Source organism: Moschus berezovskii, chromosome 4 (assembly GCF_049115385.1).
Source record: "Moschus berezovskii isolate FMDL1 chromosome 4, NW_MosBer_1.0, whole genome shotgun sequence".
NCBI classification, from domain to species: Eukaryota; Metazoa; Chordata; class Mammalia; order Artiodactyla; family Moschidae; genus Moschus; species Moschus berezovskii.
Genome location: NC_142463.1, coordinates 14,216,142 through 14,235,202, shown reverse-complemented (window position 1 = coordinate 14,235,202; position 19,061 = coordinate 14,216,142). Strand labels below are relative to the sequence as shown.

Sequence of the window (19,061 nt, the reverse complement as noted above, 5' to 3'; positions counted from 1 at the left end):
GAATGGGTTGCCATTCCCTTCTCCAGGGGATCTTCCCAACCTAGTGATTGAACACAGGTCTCCTGCATTGCAGGCAGATTCTTTACCATCTGAGGTACTATGGAAGCCCATTAGTTTACTTGCAGATTGGAAATCTTAGTCAGAGATGCAAACTAGCTTGCTCAAGGTCACACAGGTAGAATGTTCCCCACTATATAGCTACACAAGGTTAGGGACTATGCAAGCTTTGCTTATGGTATTCATTTGTTTAACAGATATTTATTATTTAGTATGTGCCATGTAGGTACTAGTCCATGTTTCTGCTCTCATTAAGCATTCTTATAGTGGGAAACAAACCAAACAGGCAAACACTTACGTGAATGACGTGATTTCAGATAGTGAGCCTTGATGATAAGAAGACAGAATGGTGTGCTGAGATGTACAGTGCAGGTTCAGTTCAGTTCAGTTGCTCAGTCGTGTCCGACTCTTTGCGACCCCATGAATTACAGCATGCCAGGCCTCCCTGTCCGTCACCAACTCCCGGAGTTCACTCAAACTCATGTCCATCGAGTCGGTGATGCCATCCAGCCACCTCATTCTCTGTTGTCCCCTTCTCCTCCCGCCCCCAATCCTTCCCAGCATCAGAGTCTTTTCCAGTGAGTCAACTCTTCGCATGAGGTGGCCAAAGTATTGGAGTTTCAGCTTTAGCATCAGTCCCTCCAATGAACACCCAGGATTGATCTCCTTTAGAATGAACTGCTTGGATCTCCTTGCAGTCCAAGGGACTCTCAAGAGTCTTCTCCAACACCACAGTTCAAAAGCATCAATTCTTTGGTGATCAGCTTTCTTCACAGTCCAACTCTCACATCCATACATGACCACTGGAAAAACCATAGCCTTGACTAGACGGACCTTTGTTGGCAAAGTAATGTCTCTGCTTTTTAATATACTATCTAGGTTGGTCATAACTTTCCTTCCAAGGAGTAAGCGTCTTTTAATTTCATGGCTGCAATCAGCATCCGCAGCAATTTTGGAGCCCCCAAAATAAAGTCTGACACTGTTTCCACTGTTTCCTCATCTATTTCCCATGAAGTGATGGGACCAGATGCCATGATCTTTGTTTTCTGAATGTTGAGCTTCAAGCCAACCTTTTCACTCTCCTCTTTCACTTTCATCAAGAGGCTTTTTAGTTCCTCTTCACTTTCCGCCATAAGGGTGGTGTCATCTGCATATCTGAGGTTATTGATATTTCTCCCGGCAATCTTGATTCCAGCTTGTGCTTCTTCAAGCCCAGCGTTTCTCATGATGTACTCTGCATATAAGTTAAATAAGCAAGGTGACAATATACAACCTTGACATACTCCTTTTCCTATTTGGAACCAGTCTGTTGTTCCATGTCCAGTTCTAACTGTTGCTTCCTGACCTGCATACAGGTTTCTCAAGAGGCAGGTCAGGTGGTCTGGGATTCCCATCTCTTTCAGAATTTTCCACAGTTTATTGTGATCCACACAGTCAAAAGCTTTGGCATAGTCAATGAAGCAGAAATAGATGTTTTTCTGGAACTCTCTTGCTTTCTCCATGATCCAGCGGATGTTGGCAATTTGATCTCTGGTGCCTCTGCTTTTTCTAAAACCTGTTTGAACATCTGGGAGTTCACGGTTCACATATTGCTGAAGCCTGGCTTGGAGAATTTTGAGCATGACTTTACTAGCGTGTGAGATGAGTGCAGTTGTGCAGTAGTTTGAGCATTCTTTGGGACTGGAATGAAGACTGACCTTTTCCAGTCCTGTGGCCACTGCTGAGTTTTCCAAATTTGCTGGCATATTGAGTGCAGCACTTTCACAGCATCATCTTTCAGGATTTGAAATAGCTCAACTGGAATTCTATCAACTCCACTAGCTTTGTTCGTAGTGATGCTTTCTAAGGCCCACTTGACTTCAGTATGCTACTGGAGATCAGTGGAGAAATAACTCCAGAAGGAATGAAGGGATGGAGCCAAAGCAAAACCAATACCCAGTTGTGGATGTGACTGGTAATAGAAGCAAGGTCCGATGCTGTAAAGAGCAATGTTGCATAGGAACGTGGACTGTTAGGTCCATGAATCAAGGCAAATTGGAAGTGGTCAAACAGGAGATGGCAAGAGTGAACGTAGACATTCTAGCAATCAGTGAACTAAAATGGACTGGAATGGGTGAATTTAACTCAGATGACCATTATATCTACTACTGTGGGCAGGAATCCCTTAGAAGAAATGGAGTAGCCATCATGGTCAACAAAAGAGTCCGAAATGCAGTACTTGGATGCAATCTTAAAAACGACAGAATGATATCTGTTCGTTTCCAAGGGAAACCATTCAATATTACAGTAATCCAAGCCCGTTACCTTTAGGTCCCAGTAATCTAAAAGCTTCTTTATTTGGGTCCAATCATGTACATGGAGCACCTATTATGTAACTATAATTTACTTTATATCATCTTTATTTTACACTTCGGCAAGACATTGATTACAAACATGATGCGCACGAGCAGGTGACATTATCCTTGCCTTCTAGTCGCAGACTAGCGGGTGGTTTACACTTCAGCCTTCCGTAGGGAAAGGGGCTCCTGGGTCCGGCTGAGGCCCCAGCGTAGCGGTCCTCCGAGCGCCAGGGGTCGCTGTGGCGCCGAGCGGCCGCGCCGGGACGCTCTCGTGTGGCCGCCCCGCCTCGGGCCCCCGGGCCGAGTGGGCGGGCACGACTGCGCCCAGGTCGCGAGGCGCCCTTCGACCAGCAGCGCCCGGGGCGGGCGGGTATAAATGGAGCGGTGGCTCCCCCGGCCGCCTCTCTCCGCCCCGGGTCGCCGCAGCCTCCATCACTTTCGGGCCTAGTAGCCTGAAGCAAAAAAAAAAAAAGAGAAAAAGATAAAAAAAAACCCGAAAACGCTTTAAAATTAAAAAAAAAAATAGAGAAAGGAAAAGAAAAAAACGAATCCTCTTCGGAGAACCCGCGGGGAAGTCACTTTCGCACGCTTCCGGCCTGCCCGCCGCCGCCGCACCTGGGCGTCTGTCGGTCCCCGTCCGTCGGTCCGGTGGTGAGCCGCCCGCGCGCCCGCGTCCACGCGCCGCTGCCCGGTCGCGCCGCGTGGCAGCCCCGCGCCCGCCGCCCTCGCCCCCCGCGCGCCGGCCTCCCCGCACCACGTGTCCGCGCTGCCCTTCGCCGGCCCGGCGTGGGAGGCGGCTGCGCGCTCGGGCCGCCCGGGGCTTGCCGAGTCGACACCGACAAATATTTGGTTTCCCTCTTCTCCGGGCTGCTGTAATCTTAAACCGCCGGGAGCCCGAGGCCTATATTTATAGAGAAACGCGCGTCCCGGAGGCCGCCGTGGGCACCGCTGGGTTGCCTCTGGAAATTTTTTTGTCATTCGGAGGGGAGTCCACGTTTTAATTTTTTCCCTTTTTTTTGAAATTGGGAGCTTCAGACCAGGACAGCTGAAAAATTACAAACTCCCAGGGAGGGCCATATTGTTTTTGAGAGCCTTTTGTCTGCGGTTTGGCAGTCTCGTCCGAGCCGTCCCCGAACTCCTCTCCGGCCCTCGGAGCCGACTCCCAGCTTCTCCGAGCTTCACTGCCACCTGTGAGCCGCGGCGTGGGCCACGGCTCCGAGCGGAGCCCCCTTTGTCCTGTGCGGTCCCTCTTAAGAAGTCCTCCTGGCGGGGCTCGGGGTGGTGGGGGCTGGGGAGATGAACGCTGCGGCCAGCAGCTACCCCATGGCCTCCCTGTACGTGGGTGATCTGCACTCGGACGTCACCGAGGCCATGCTGTACGAAAAGTTCAGTCCTGCGGGGCCTGTGCTGTCCATCCGGGTCTGCCGCGATATGATCACCCGCCGCTCCCTGGGTTATGCCTACGTCAACTTCCAGCAGCCGGCTGACGGTGAGTACAAGCTGTGGCCATAAACCTGTGGGCTCCCAGGAGACCCTGAGGGTCCTCCAGGCGGGTCCCCACCCCGGGGAGGGGACATCGCCACAGCGCACAGAAGCCATAGTGGGGGACGGGATGCGGGGGTTGAGAACCCGGGATCCTGGCATCAGATGACCAGAGTTTCAGTCTTGCTTCCACCACTTGCTAACTGGGTGACCTTGGGCTAATCAGTGGTGGGAGGAGGGGGTGTTGGAGCCCAAGGAGGACCAGAAGGAAGTTGCTGTCATTCCATGTCTGTGGTGGGGGGGAGCTGCTCTGTTAAGAGAGCCTTAGGTGGCCAGGGTCTCTGGCCCCTCACAGGCTTGAGAAAAAGGATGATTGAAACACAATTTCTTCCAAAATTTTACATGGCAAAACTGCTGTCCCCTCCCCTCACTTGACCCTAAGCTTAAGAGTCTTTGGTTTTGTGCTGATGGATCTTTCAGGGCAGGTAGGAAGCAGGGGAACAATTCTGTGTGTTGAACTTGAGCAGGCACTTGTGTTAGCACCACCAGAGTGTGTGGTGCCAGGCCAGCTCCCTGGGCTTTGGAGCAGGTTGCGCAGGTAGTCAGGGAGGCGCCCCTTGGAAATCCGCTAGGCTGTTGGGGATTATCAGCTCACCTGTAGACAGTGCTTTACACTTGTCAAAAACCCTTTCACTTCATCTCATCTGAAAAAGATAGGACTTCCGAAGAGGAAAAGGAACTGCGAAAGGTTGGAGGCTAAGCTGGGACTGAGGGTGCAGTGCTCTGCCAGCCCTGACTGGGGCTGGAGCATGCTGAGGTATGCTGCAGGCCTGGCCTGAGTGAGGCCAGAAAAAACCTAATTGGGGGCTGCACGTGACTCCAGAACAGAGGGGAACAACGGTAGAGACAGACCATTGGTGGGAGAAAGAAGCCATCCTGTGGTCCCTGTTTTTGCCCCACTTGGTCCACTGTCCGTGAAACCCACAGAATGTCACCTGCCCAGGAGGCAGCTGAGAACGGAGAAGTGGACTTGCTGAGAGACACAGCACTGCTCCACTCAGTTCAGTGGGCTCTGGGTTTTTTCTGGCCACAGGGCACAAGGAAGTAGCTGAGTGTGGCCTTTTTAGTGGGGAGCAGTGGGCCCATTGGCTCTTGTCAGCCTCCTTGACTCTTCTGAACAAAAGTCCTGTCACTTAGAGATAGTAGCACAAGCCATTGGTTAGTGTGTCTGCCAACACATACCTCTGCAGGACCTCTCCTTGCTATAAATAAGTGCAGCCAGATTTGTCAGACTAAGCCGACTTGCCTTGTGCAGTGCTGTCTGGAAATAGACAGGAGCCGTGTTAAAATGGGCTTCTTGCTTGCTAATTCATGAAACACAGTTTGGGGTCGCAGGCTGTGGCTCAGAGTCCTCACAAGCGAGCCCTTCTGTCCTGGACATTTGCTGGACCTGCCATCTCCCCTTGCCCTGACCACCTTCCCTCACACTAAACGAATCTAGCTGAGAACAGTGGGAAAGGTGGTGGGAAGTACTGAAAAGGAGCTGCTCTGCTGGCTGACTGGACAGATGAGCTTGTGGAGGGGCAGAGTCAGGGATCTTCCTGCTTTCAGTGATACGGTGCCTTGAGGCAGGGGTAACACACCCCCTACCCCCATCCCTTCTTGGAGGAGGAGATTCTGGGTGATGTCAGGGCATAAGTCAGGAAAAGTGGGTCTGAATCGTTTACTGCCAGTAAAGAGAAGTGTTCTGCTGACAGATGGTGAATACCTGGATTTGGTTGAGAAGTGAAGGAACATCCCAAAGCACTGGGTTGAGAACTTGATTGGGCACTGGGACATCTGAAATTCCTGGAATTCCCTGGAACTCAGATTGAGGCTTGATAGCCTAGAAACCACTAGGTGCCGGGCCTGCCCGTGCTCCAACTTAGGCAGCAAGGTGTTGCATTCTTACTCTGATAATACAAAGAACATTTCCATGTGTGACCGTCATTTTGATAATCAAGGTTTTTTGTCTGAATTTTCCCAGACATTAAAAATACAGGAAACTGGGCTGAATTCAGAGAGAGCACATTTTGCCCAGTTGATTGTTCACAGGATTTTTTAGTCATTCGACCAGTAGACGAGTTGTAAACTAAGTGACAGCTAGTTGATAACGCTGATGCAATGTTACTGAAAAATAATCAGAAAGTCTGCCATTAGTTTCTTAATCGGTAGTTAAGCTATACTGTTAAGCCATCCTGCTCATAAGTTTGTCCATTTGATAAGGTGGATCATTTCACCTGTTTCACCTCCCTCCCTGTGGGTAGTAGGCTGCATAGGCTGCAAAGTCTCAATAGATGATACTGCTTAATCAAATGTAAGGTGTTATCATGTGACCCTGGTGCCATAAATGCATTTAGATTATCTTGCCTAACTGGCTTGCCCCAGAGGAACTGAGACTTCTGCCATGAAGGAGGACGGTTTGCTAGAACTTATATCCTCTGTAGTGTTGCAGGCTAGAGGAAACAGACGTCGTTTAATTTTAATAGAATTCCCTGTATCAGAGTGCTTACCTTGAAAAGTCCTGGAGCTATCTGTTCCTGGGATGGTGACAATCATTTAAGTACGCAAGGTAACGTTTTATATCCTCGACGGGAATGTGTTTCTGTTTTGCAGCTGAGCGGGCCTTGGACACCATGAACTTTGATGTAATTAAGGGAAAGCCGATCCGAATCATGTGGTCTCAGAGGGATCCATCTCTGAGAAAATCTGGTGTGGGAAACGTCTTCATCAAGAACCTGGACAAATCTATAGATAACAAGGCACTTTATGATACTTTTTCTGCTTTTGGGAACATTCTGTCCTGCAAGGTAAACACTGATTAAATGATTTCCAGCAGAATAATTAACTGACTCATAAAAACAAATATTAAGTGGGGAATTGCCTTGGAATTGGGCAGCCGGGTATGATAATTTTCAAAATGCTGGAAATGGCGTAGAAGTCTAAAAGTTCCCTGTAGATAATCTCAGTGCCACAGCCCAGCATAAACCAGCAGGTGATTTCTTGTCTTTGTTTATTCTTCCCTCTGCCTGAAATATCCTTCCTGTTTCCTAACTTTGGAAGGCATCAAAAGGTTCTCTTGTTGGGGGGCGGGGGGTGAATGGTGGCAAGTACCCGAGCAATGCCTAGTCTCCAGGAAGCTGTAGTTAGTCATTTTAGAAGCATGAATTCACCCTCTTCCTTCTCCATGCACCTGTTTCTGTGGAAACATTTTGTGCAACTTGTGTGGTGGTGGTTTGCATAGCTGACTCCACACTAGACTGAAATTCTGTTGTGGGCTTGGAAAATGGTTTTTCTTTCTGTAACCTTGTGGGTTTGTACCCAGATCTCAAAATACTTTTTTAATGAACTAAGACTTGTGAAATAGAACGCAGCCTAATGGTGGCTACCATTTGTAAGTGGAACATCACTAGGTACCTGCTGTAATCTCCTTTTAACCATGGATGGGCTAGAGGCCTCTCAGACTCAGGAGCCCACATGGCTCTTGAGTCCTTGGAGCTGGGCAGTGGTGCTGAAGTGGCTCGCCTTATCTTTGACAGGTGGTGTGTGATGAGAACGGCTCTAAGGGTTATGCCTTTGTCCACTTCGAGACCCAGGAGGCTGCCGACAAGGCCATCGAGAAGATGAACGGCATGCTCCTCAATGACCGCAAAGTGTGAGTGTCCCAGTCTGGAGCAACAGCCATCGCATGAGCCAGCCGTGGCCCCACCTCGGTATTAACTGGCACACACAAGGCGGCTACTGGTTCTCTCGGCCCAAGTGTGGCCTGCTCCTACCTCTCCACTCCAGGGCTGGTGAGTCTCCCTGCCTGAGCCGTGGCAGCCCTTTTGACTCGCCAAGGTGGGCTTCCAGCCCAAGCCATGGCCGGCCTGCCGCCTCTCCCTTAGAAGCATCCGTCTGTGGGTTTTGTGAGCATTGGCAACAGGGGCTGGCTGGAAGGCAGCTCTTGAGCCCACTCTGAGCAGGGGTCTTGGCCAGCGGCAGAGTGGAGAGGGCCCTGGACTGACCAGAAGCTGTGTACTAGCCATGTGACCTTGACCTTCCATGACTCAGGTCTGTCCATGGGGTCACTCGCTAGGAGTTGATGCCAAATTGTCCCCTCCACTTGGCTAACTTATGAGTCAGTGGCCTTCAAAATACTAGGGTGGCTCCACAGTAGTACTTTTACAGTGAAAAATCTCATCCCGGTGCAGAAGACTGTTCATAATAGACCATGTTGCTTTGGTGTGGTTGCTTTAGAATGGAGAGATGTTGATCTTAGTTAAGCCACGCAGAGAGAGAAGGGACCATACAGTAAATCTTAGTTATGACAAGCAAAAGTCTTTTCTGTCCATTGTGTTATTGAACAGACCAGGGAATGGGTTGCCCCAGTGGTCAAGTCTTCTAAAGGTACCACTAGAAAGAAAGCGAAAAGATTTTTAATGTGAGGGTACCTTTTCCAGTTAACTGTAAGCAGCACCAAAATGAATACAGTGAAAAACAAAGGCTGCCTCTTGGTTCACGCCAACAATCTCACTCCTAGGATTAACCACTGTTAACAGTTTGGTTTGTATCCTTCCAGACCTTTTCTATGCATTTACATAGATGTACAGAAATGAACGTTTTAAAAACATGGTCATCAGGTTTCTTCACGAAGGCAGTGTGATGTGGTAGGAGGGGCCCTGGCCTGAGCCAGGAGCCCTGGGGCTGATCCTCGAAGGATAGTCCCGCCTCTTTCTCTTTCTGCTGGGGAGTTGGGGCATCTCTGAACTTGCTCTCTTGGTGGTTGGAGGGGGACTCGTGTTTTAACCTCTCCTGTCAGCCTTTAATCTGCATTCCTTTGGGCCCCTGGAAATCATATTTTGTTCCTCTGAGTGATCAGTATTTTTCATGATTTCTTTTTAGGTTTGTGGGCAGATTCAAGTCTCGAAAAGAGCGGGAAGCCGAACTTGGAGCCAAAGCCAAGGAATTTACCAATGTTTACATCAAAAACTTCGGGGAAGAGGTTGATGATGAGAATCTGAAAGAGCTATTTAGCCAGTTTGGTAAGTCAGGGTCCCTTGCCCCCTTGTGTCCCACCAGACCTGGAATTCATCTTTTTACTTATTTAAGAGATGAGGGCATCTAGACCCAGAAGTAAAATGCCTTATATGACGAAGGCCACAGGGTAGATAGGAATAGAGCCCAGGCCTCAGCTCTTGGCTTCATTCTATTTTGTCCCATTCCCAAGCCTATCTCAGCAGCTTAGTCAGAATTAGAAGGCCAGGCATGGTGCCTCTTGAGTCCGTCTGGCCTCAGCAGGAGGGTCAAGTGAGCTCCCAAAGAAGCCTCTCTTTGAGCTGTGGTGGAGATGCTGTTACTAATAGTTCTGTCCTTTGGCAATAGGTAAGACCCTAAGTGTCAAGGTGATGAGAGATCCCAGTGGGAAATCCAAAGGCTTTGGCTTTGTGAGTTACGAAAAACACGAGGATGCCAATAAGGTGAGAGTAACATGAGGGTTGGGGAAAATTTGTAGGGAATGGCCCCAGCGTGTGGGCAGGGTCTTACCATCACATAGGGTGGAGCTGGCATTCCCTGAGAATCTAGTAGTTATGTGCAGTCTCTGTGCTCTGGAGTTATCTTCCCGAGGCATTTCACATGTAACTTTTCAAAGCATTTGGCATGTGCCCATCACCTCAGCTCTTCAGCCGTGTAGGTTGAAAGTATAAGGCAGGGGTTTGTTCCCACTTGTAGGTGAGGGAACCAAGAGCCCAGAGTTGCCGATATGGGAGCAGTAGCCACTTCTGGGGAAAGCATTGGCCCTCAACACTCAGTATCCTTGAAAGAACCTGAGAAATGTAGTGACAGCCAAATTATCAGCCTAGGCTTATGTCTGCTATGCTTGTATTTATACAGCTGTATGATTTTTTCACTGTATTATCTCGACCAATGACCGATTTAAATATTAGCCCTATTTTACTGATGAGAAGGTTTGGATTGGCTTAGCTGACTTCAGAGGGAAATCAGTTTTTAGCCCTATAGGGAAGATTTCTTTCTCTCAGAATATTTGGTGGGACTTAACAGACCTCCAGAGCAAGGCCCTGCCTCTGCATCTTGGTTTAAAGTCATGTATTTCTTCTTCAGGCTGTGGAAGAGATGAATGGAAAAGAAATCACTGGGAAGGTCATTTTCGTTGGCCGTGCACAAAAGAAAGTGGAGCGGCAGGCTGAGTTAAAGCGAAAATTTGAACAGCTGAAGCAGGAGAGGATTAGTCGCTATCAGGTGAGAGGTGGTCTCAGCCCAGCCTACCAGCAGGGATGTACCTCAAGGTATTGGCAAAAGCACCCTTTGCTGGCAGGCTTTCTCTTTGGGGACCATGAGTTTGCTCTTCTGATTTCTCCCAAGATCATCAGGTTTAAAAGGATATACCTACCAGATAATAGCAATTCTAGGACAGGGACAGAGATTTAAATTATTTGTTTAGGGACTCTGTTTTGGAAGCCTCAGTCTGTTCTTAAGTCTTGAGCTTCTGTTTACTTAAATGATAGCCATTTGTCTGGACTGGTGGCAAGGCGAACCCTGCTGGGGTCAGGGGTCAGCCTGCGCAGCTGTGAGGAAGGCTGGGGCCGCGTCGATGGTCCCGCCGCGTCTGCACACGGTCCTTCCTCAGCGTTGATTCTGCCTCATGAGTGGCGGGCGCTCGCCCGAGGGTTCACATTTCTGACGAATCTGGGGGTCACATTTTGAGAACCAGAGTTGCCAGGGCATGTGTAACAGATCTTTCTGCTTCAGGGGGTGAATCTCTACATTAAGAACTTGGATGACACCATCGATGACGAGAAGTTAAGGAAAGAGTTTTCTCCTTTTGGATCAATCACCAGTGCTAAGGTATTTGATCCTGAGGTTCGGGGATTGAAAACAGAAGTTATAATCCTGTAGAAGTTTATTGCATTTATTTCATTGAAGGGATAGGATCTAAATTTTGCTCTTTTATGAGAGTAGCTACCACATTGGCCTAGGAATTTCTCCTGGCTTCATTTACCATCTGAGTGTATGCTCTGGAGAAGGACAGTTCATTGGGTTAATGTTGCACTGTCTCCCAGGCACTGGGATGTGGAGCTGAACCTGACTCAGTCCCTCTCTTCAAGCCCCCAAGAGCACCTGAATCTTTCCCATTCTCTGCTGCTTCGTGCTGGTGTGGGGACAGATGGTGCTACAGTATGAGCAGGGGAAATCCAGACGGGCTGTTTTCCATTTGTCTTGGGGCCTGTCTCTACGACTCTGCCACACTTCTCAAACAGAGGTGTTTTGAGGATTTTGGAGTTGGGTCTCGTAAGAAGGAAAGGAGAGTGGAAAGTTTGTTTTTCTGTGTTTTGCATCTGCTTGATTTTCCTTGTTAATTATATCAACTGAGTTAGCCAGGGGGGGTAAGTGCAAAGCTCCTTGTAAAAATAAGGAGCATGAGCACACTGGCTAGGTGAAGATATCACACCGCAGGTCCTATCTGGGTTTGTGGTGGGAGCTGGTGGTGCCTGAAAGTTTGGGGCAGAGCCTCATACGAACTGTTCCCACTTCCTAGAGGTGTAGCCCACATCCCAGAGTCCTTCAGGTGACAAGAAGGGAGGCCAGTGGGCCAGTAAAGAGTTGGCAGCCCTGCCCTGGCCCTTAGCTTGTCACTCACAGCCCAGGAGCATTATCAGTGGCAGCAGGGTGTTGGCCAGAGGCCACCCTCAGGAATTTCCTCAGTTCCTCGCCCCCTCCCTCTTATCACCCTCTTGATGGGCTTCCAGCAGTGTAACGAATGATAGATAGTGTCTTCTAGCTGACCAGCACAGGAGTCATGATGGTATTTGCAAGAAGAGAGCAGAAGCACTATATCTTGAAGTTTCCTGGGTGCCATTTCCAAGATGAAGATGTCATAGTACTTTCACGTGCATTATTGGTCCACCTTGTTGGTAGACAGTTGTTGGGTGGTTACATGTCTTTACTCCCCAGGCCTCCTCTTTAGGAGATTATCTAGGCTGTGAGCTAATGATCCAAGCCCACATGGTCACATTGCTCCCTGTGCTTCTGAGGAGAGAGGCTGGGAAAAGCAAGAAATGAGCTGCTCAGGCGAGGAAAAGCCCTTTTTTTTTTTTCCTTTAAGCAGTATAGCATAGAGATTACAGAGCAGGGCTCGAATCCAGCTGCCTGTCTCCTGGCTGGTTGTCTTTCTGCTGTGTTTATTCTGATTGAATTGAGGGTGGCACACATTGATTTTAGAACTCCTGAAGTTCAATTCACCAAGGTCTTTGGCAGATGAGTTCTACAAATAAATTGGTTGACGCTGCTGTCCAGATCTCTGAGTTCCCAGAGATAGCTATGCCTCTGGGTTTCAGAAAACATCTTTGGGTTCCTGCTTCAGCCATTAGGCATCTCACAGTATTTGGGAACTTCAGTCACTTGGGGATCTAAAAAAGCAAAATGCTTAGGTTCTCCCTTAGAGGTGGTGACTCAGTTGGTCTGGGGTCCATCATGGGACTGGGCTGAGATGTCCTGACTCAACCTGGCAACTCTCACAGTGGGGAGCCCAGGTTTTAACACATGGACACCTTTGTCCTAAGTGGCTGGTCTCGTTTTTGTAGGTGATGCTGGAGGATGGGAGAAGCAAAGGATTTGGCTTTGTCTGCTTCTCATCCCCTGAAGAGGCAACCAAAGCAGTCACGGAGATGAATGGACGCATTGTGGGCTCCAAGCCACTGTATGTCGCTCTGGCCCAGAGAAAGGAGGAGAGAAAGGCTCACCTGACCAACCAGTATATGCAGCGGGTGGCCGGGATGAGGGCACTGCCTGCCAACGCCATCTTAAATCAGTTCCAGCCTGCAGCTGGGGGCTACTTTGTGCCAGCAGTTCCACAGGTGGGTCTGCCGTCTGTTCACGCCTCTTTGGCACCTGCCTGCTGACAGCTGCTCCTACAGTCCACAGTGGTGGGGGAGATGGACTTTTGGGTATTGGAGCTTTAGACCGTCAGAGTAGAGCTCCTTCAGATACAGCAGGATGGACTTGCTCGTGGTTGCGCACACACGGTGGCAGGGGTAGAGTAGAGGAGCCCTGTTAACTGACCCACGCCCTTGAGCAGAGAGTGCCTCTGTCCCAAAGATCAGCCTAGAGCCTGATGTGGAGATGAGATGAGCTACTACTATAGTGTGGCTTCAGGTCCTTAAATAAAAGGGCTTGGTTGCTCTTTCTTCCAGGCTCAGGGAAGACCTCCATATTACACACCTAACCAGTTAGCACAGATGAGGCCTAATCCACGCTGGCAGCAAGGTGGGAGACCTCAAGGTAGGTGGTGGGGAACAGTGATCTGATCCCCCAGGATGTACCTGTCCTGGGCTTCCCCACCTCCCCTCCCTGCCTGCTCTGGGGTACAGCCTAGGTTCGGGTCCATGTCGTTGACCAGTGATGTGTGATTTTGTCTCTTCACTAGGCTTCCAAGGAATGCCAAGTGCTATACGCCAGTCTGGGCCTCGTCCAGCTCTTCGCCATCTGGCTCCAACTGGTAATGCTCCGGCCTCTCGCGGCCTCCCTACCACCGCTCAGAGAGTCGGTGAGCAAACTGGCCTTGAAGCGTGGCCCGGGGAGGAGGGAGTCACGACGACTCGGCCCTGCCCAGGGTTGGTCCGTTCGTTGGGCTCAGCGTGCTGTCCAGCCCTGGTTCTGTAGTCTTAGCTGTGTGCTTAGGTAGGTACGGGCAGCAGGAAAACCTGTGTTCTGAGTTTGGTTCCTTTTAAGATTCTTTGCTTCATCGGTGACTCTGTGAAAAAGTTTAAGTGTAGAAATGTGTTAGCTGAATGACTGCAGAGGCAGCCTGTTCTTTGGGTGGGGTTGGGAGATTCAAGGCACTTCTTTGCAAATAATGTCCTGTATTCCAACCAAGAGGTGGCAAGAGTTGTATGTTATCTGTTGGCTTTTCCTCGAAAGTAGTGCTAGTGGCCCCATGTGTGCTGTGTGCTGTGTGAACATGCTTTGGAATTGCTCCTTCCGTGGGACGTGGCCAGTTGGACGTCTGCCGCCAACACTGATGTGCATTTGCTGGTCTGTTGTAGGGTCTGAGTGCCCGGACCGCTTGGCTATGGACTTTGGTGGGGCTGGTGCCGCCCAGCAAGGGCTGACTGACAGCTGCCAGTCTGGAGGTGGTATTGGATGCACAGAGAATGGGGAAAGATGGGATTTGACGGGTCTTTGCCCAGACTGTTGGGCTTTAATTTCACTTGTCCTTCTCCTAAGGTGTTCCCACAGCTGTGCAGAACTTAGCGCCTCGTGCTGCTGTTGCTGCCGCTGCTCCTCGGGCTGTTGCACCTTACAAATATGCCTCCAGCGTCCGCAGTCCTCACCCTGCCATCCAGCCCCTGCAGGTGAGGTCTACCAAACAGAACCCTAGAAGGGTTTCCCCTGTCTCCCCATGATTTAAAAGCTGCTTTGCTTGGATTCCTTTACTAGGTATTAAATGCCAGCTCTGTGTCAGGGGGCTGTGTCCTGGTGGGGACTCTAGTGGGAGAGAAGGGGCTTGTAGGTGTTCTTCCTGATGAGAGTTGACTCAGCAGTGCCCCAGAGGAGAAGCCTGCTTCCTGCTTTCCTCCTCACCATGTGCAGGGGCTCTCGCAGCTCTGAGCTTCCATTTCACTTTCACATCCAGCAGCTGAGTTGATCCTTAGTTGCTCTGCAAGGTAATGGGGTGAACATCTTACAGATGAAAGGCCTGGCTTCAGAGGTATTAGGTTGGGTTGGAAGAATTGGACCCGGATCCCAGGTTTTCTGAACTGGAACTGCTGTCTCTAGAGCTGGGCCCCTCAGGCAGGTCAGACAGGGAGCTTGTGATAGAACTCTGTAGTTTGCTTGGGGGAGTGGTGCTGGGCCTTGTTTCCTCCTGCTCCATGCTCTAGGTTGGAAATTCCCCAGGAGGCCCTATGTGAAACATTTTTTGTCTACAAGGCCCTTCTTTTAAACGACTGTGACTGGCATTAACCTTGCGTGTTGACAGTCCTCGAGCATTTGATATAATAAATCCATGGTGCAGTGAAAGAGATCCAGGATGCAGTCATAAGCATTTTGCTGTCTCTGTCCTTTGACCCAGTTTCTACTGGGAATTCACCCCTAAAGGAGAACTTTCAGCAGACAGCTCCACATACCAGTGTTCATAGGACCTTGTTTATTATCAAGGCTTTGATGCCTTCGGTAAATTATGATCACTGGCTTTGAGTCCATTAAAATTATTTGGTATTTGACTGCCTAGCACTGTAGGTTTTTCGTAATCATTTCTCTTCCCTTCGAGTAGCATGCCATTTTAGTTGGTTGTGGTTTTTTTCCTCACACCACTCTGCCTGCCTCTCAGTCCGCCAAGACTGAAGTCAGTTCCCCGACAGCAAGGACAACTGCTTCCATCTCCTCTGTCACTCAGTAGACTTGAGTGGTTGGGCTCATGACCACTGTCACTGTCCTTTCCATGTGCTAACCTGCCGCCTCTCCTGGTTCCCAGGCACCCCAGCCTGCGGTCCATGTGCAGGGGCAGGAGCCGCTGACCGCCTCCATGCTGGCTGCAGCACCCCCCCAGGAACAGAAGCAGATGCTGGGTGAGGGATCCATGTGCTTGCAGAAGTGGGGGGGGGTTGGAGGGGGGCGATGCTAAGCTACTCACCTAGTCGCCAGTGTCCATCCTCTACTGGGGTTCCACTGGGTTTTTCATGGAATACCTTCCCACAGGTGAGCGTCTGTTCCCGCTTATCCAGACGATGCACTCGAACCTGGCTGGGAAGATAACCGGGATGCTGCTGGAGATCGACAACTCGGAGCTGCTGCACATGCTGGAGTCCCCCGAGTCTCTCCGCTCCAAGGTGGGCGGGCTCTCAGATCCTGTGGCCTCTGCTCACTGGATTCAGGAGGACGAGGGGTGGCTGTGAACACCCAGGAGTGGCAGAGAGAAGAGTCTGCTGTCCTCAGGACCACTTCCTTATGCCTCGCCTGACCTCAGGACTGCTGGGTTGTGGGGATCTGGGAAAGTGAGCACCAGGAGACGCCCGCTGGGCCTGGCTCCAGGGAGGGGCTGAGGAGCTCTCCTCGGATGTCACTGACCACCTGGACATTTCTCACAGGTGGATGAGGCTGTGGCGGTCCTTCAGGCTCATCATGCCAAGAAAGAAGCTGCTCAGAAGGTGGGCGCTGTTGCTGCTGCTACCTCTTAGACAAGGACGAACCGTATGTTTGGCTATTTTTCTTTTCTGCAATGATTTTAATTCCTGAATATCCCCCTGAAAGATAAAGATGGGCAGAGGCAGGGGACAGAGCACATGGTAAGGGCCAGGGCTGGAGTGTTGGTAGGGCTTGTCCTAGCCCCTTGTTCACGGCCTGAGCCCTGTCATTCGGAGTTGAAGTAGGGATGCCCGGGAAAGGTCAAGGGTGGGGCTTTCCATGCTGTAGCCGCAGAGTCGCTGGTTCTTAACCAGGGGTGCCTCCTCAGAGGACATGTGGAGACATTTTGGTTGTCACAACTGGGAATGTGTTACTGGTATCTAGTTGAGTAGAGGGCAGGGATGCAGCTAAACAGCCTAAAATACACAGGACTATCTTCAACAGAGTTATCTGTGCCAGAATGTCAGTGGGCACCAAGGCTGAGAGACCCTACTCTGCAGTACTTCTGTAAGAGATTTCTGTGAGTCTCTGAGGTTATTTTGATTATTGTATTTATTGTGTTGGTGCTTTTCTTTTCAGGATTCAAAAGCCAAATAAACCCTCATGGAATTCAGCTCAAGGTTTGAAGACTTCCTAGCTTGTCCTATGGACCTCAACACCAAGAACCATAATTGCAAATTTAATAGGTCATTTTGTATCAAAAGGTCAATTATGAAGCACCTAGAATTTTTCAATTTAAAGAATATATTCTCTGGGTTCTGATATGGCCCAGACAGTGTTAACTTTTTTTTCTATTGTGGGTTTTGATTTGTTCCCCCCAGAAATTGGTTTTATTTGATGTACCCAAGTCTTAAGTTTCTCAATAAAGAAAAAAATCTCCATAAAACTGACTCTGTTTTTCTTTGACCACAGTTTTCTATAAATTCCAGTGTTTGCTGAAAATAACTTTTGGATGTAAATAAGGTCAAATGAAGTTCTAAAAGCAGATTGTTTTGGATTAACAAGGTGTGAGGACTGTCCCCTTGTATTCTATTATGGGAGGACATAAATAGACGTCTTTGGGATTGGAATGAAAACTGACCTTTTCCAGTCCTGGAGCCACTGCTGAGTTTTCCAAATTTGCTGGCATATTGAGTGCAGCTCTTTCACAGCATCATCTTTCAGGATTTGAAATAGCTCAACTGGAATTCCATCACCTTCACTAGCTTTCTTCGTAGTGATGCTTTCTAAGGCCCACTTGACTTCACATTCCCAGATGTCTGGCTCTAGGTGAGTGATCATACCGTCATGATTATCTGGGTCATGAAGATCTTTTTTCTACAGTTCTGTGTATTCTTGCCACCTCTTAATATCTTCTACTTCTGTTAGGTCCATACCATTTCTCTCCTTTATTGAGCCCATCTTTGCATGAAATGTTCCCGTGGTATCTCTAATTTTCTTGAAGAGATTTCTAGTCTTTCCCATTCTATTGTTTTCCTCTATTTCTTTACACTGATCAGTGAGGAAGGCTTTCTTATCTCTCCTTGCTATTCTTTGGAACTCTCCATTCAAATGGGTGTATCTTTCCTTTCCTCCTTTGCTTTTCACTTCGCTTCTTTTCACAGCTATTTGTAAGGCCTCCTCAGACAGCCATTTTGCTTTTTTGCATTACTTTTCCTTGGGGATGGTCTTGATCCTTGCCTCCTGTACAGTGTCATGAACCTCTGTCCATAGTTCATCAGGCACTCTTTTCAGATCTAATCCCTTGAATCTATTTCTCATACTGTATAATCGTAAGGGACTTGATTTAGGTCATACCCGAGTGGTCTAGTGGTTTTTCCCTACTTTCTTTAAGTCTGAATTTGGCAATAAGGAGTTCACGATCTGAGCCACAGTCAACTCCCCATCTTGTTTTTGCTGACTGTTCAGAGCTTCTCCCATCTTTGGCTGCAAAGAATATAATCTGATTTTGGTATTGACCAGCTGGTGATATCCATGTATAGAGTCTTCTCTTGTGTTGTTGGAAGAGGGTGTTTGCTATGACCAGTGCGTTCTCTTGGCAAATCTCTATTAGCCCTTGCCCTGCTTCTTTCTGTTCTCCAAGGCTAAATGTGCCTGTTACTCCAGGTATTTCTTGACTTCTGCTTTTGCATTCCAGTCCCCTATAATGAAAAGGACATCTTTTTTGGGTGTGTGTTGTAGAAGGTCTTGTAGGTCTTCATAGGTTCAACAATGCTTCTTCAGCATTGTTGCTCGGGGCATAGACTTGGATTACTGTGATACTGAGTGGTTTCCCTTGGAAACAAGCAGATCATTCTGTCGTTTTTGAGATTGCATCCAAGTACTGCATTTTGGACTCTGGTTGACGGCTGCTCCATTTCTTCTAAGGGATTCTTGCCCACAGTAGTAGGGTTAAATTCACACATTCCAGTGCATTTTAGTTCATTGATTCCTAAAATGTCGACGTTCACTCTTGCTATCTCCTGTTTGACCACTTCCAATTTGCCTTGATTTATGGACCTAACTTTCCAGGTTCCTATGCAATATTGCTCTTCATAGCGTCGGACCTTGCTTCTATCACCAGTCACAACCACAACTGGGTGTGGTTTTTGATTTGGCTCCATCCCTTCATTCTTTCTGGAGTTATTTCTCCACTGATCTCCAGTAGCATATTGGGCACCTACCGACTTGGGGAGTTCATCTTTCAGTGTCCTGTCTTTGCTTTTTCATACTGTTCATGGGGTTCTCAAGAATACTGAAGTGGTTTGTCGTTCCCTTCTCCAGGGGACCACATTTTGTCAGAGCTCTCCGCCATGACCCGTCTGTCTTGAGTGGCCCTACACGGCATGGCTCATAGTTTCATTGTAGACAAAGCTGTGGTTCTTGTGATCAGATTGGTTAGTTTTCTGTGATTGTGGTTTTCATTCTGTCTGCCCTCTGATGGAGAAGGATAAGAGGCTTAGGGAAGCTTCCTGATGGGAGAGACTGACTGAGGGGGAAAACTAGGTCTTGTTCTGATGGCCGGGGCCATGCTCAGTTCAG

The 19,061-nt window shown here is 49.0% G+C and overlaps 1 protein-coding gene and 1 non-coding gene across 9 annotated transcripts; both read left to right on the top strand.

Moving 5' to 3' along the window:
- The first annotated feature begins 2,724 nt into the window (after positions 1 to 2,724).
- On the top strand, positions 2,725 to 16,941 carry PABPC4 (poly(A) binding protein cytoplasmic 4). 8 transcript variants are annotated; one of them, XM_055402758.2, is made up of 16 exons: positions 2,725 to 3,885; positions 6,534 to 6,727; positions 7,457 to 7,572; positions 8,802 to 8,941; positions 9,282 to 9,376; positions 10,020 to 10,157; positions 10,668 to 10,763; positions 12,500 to 12,772; positions 13,109 to 13,196; positions 13,342 to 13,461; positions 13,961 to 14,047; positions 14,142 to 14,269; positions 15,391 to 15,484; positions 15,615 to 15,745; positions 16,004 to 16,063; positions 16,620 to 16,941. In XM_055402758.2, the coding sequence occupies exons 1-16, from the start codon at positions 3,693 to 3,695 to the stop codon at positions 16,635 to 16,637; spliced, it is 1,971 nt and encodes a 656-aa protein (XP_055258733.1). In that variant the 5' UTR covers positions 2,725 to 3,692; the 3' UTR covers positions 16,638 to 16,941. The 8 variants fall into 8 exon arrangements, with proteins under 8 accessions (XP_055258733.1, XP_055258734.1, XP_055258739.1 ...); XM_055402759.2 differs by having other exon boundaries at positions 2,726 to 3,885; positions 13,109 to 13,181; positions 16,004 to 16,106; XM_055402761.2 differs by having other exon boundaries at positions 2,727 to 3,885; positions 13,109 to 13,181; positions 13,342 to 13,413; positions 16,004 to 16,106.
- On the top strand, positions 11,033 to 11,167 carry LOC129541893 (small nucleolar RNA SNORA55). Its single transcript, XR_008682946.1, has one exon. It is a non-coding gene; the product is annotated as a small nucleolar RNA SNORA55 (small nucleolar RNA).
- Positions 16,942 to 19,061: the final 2,120 nt, after the last annotated feature.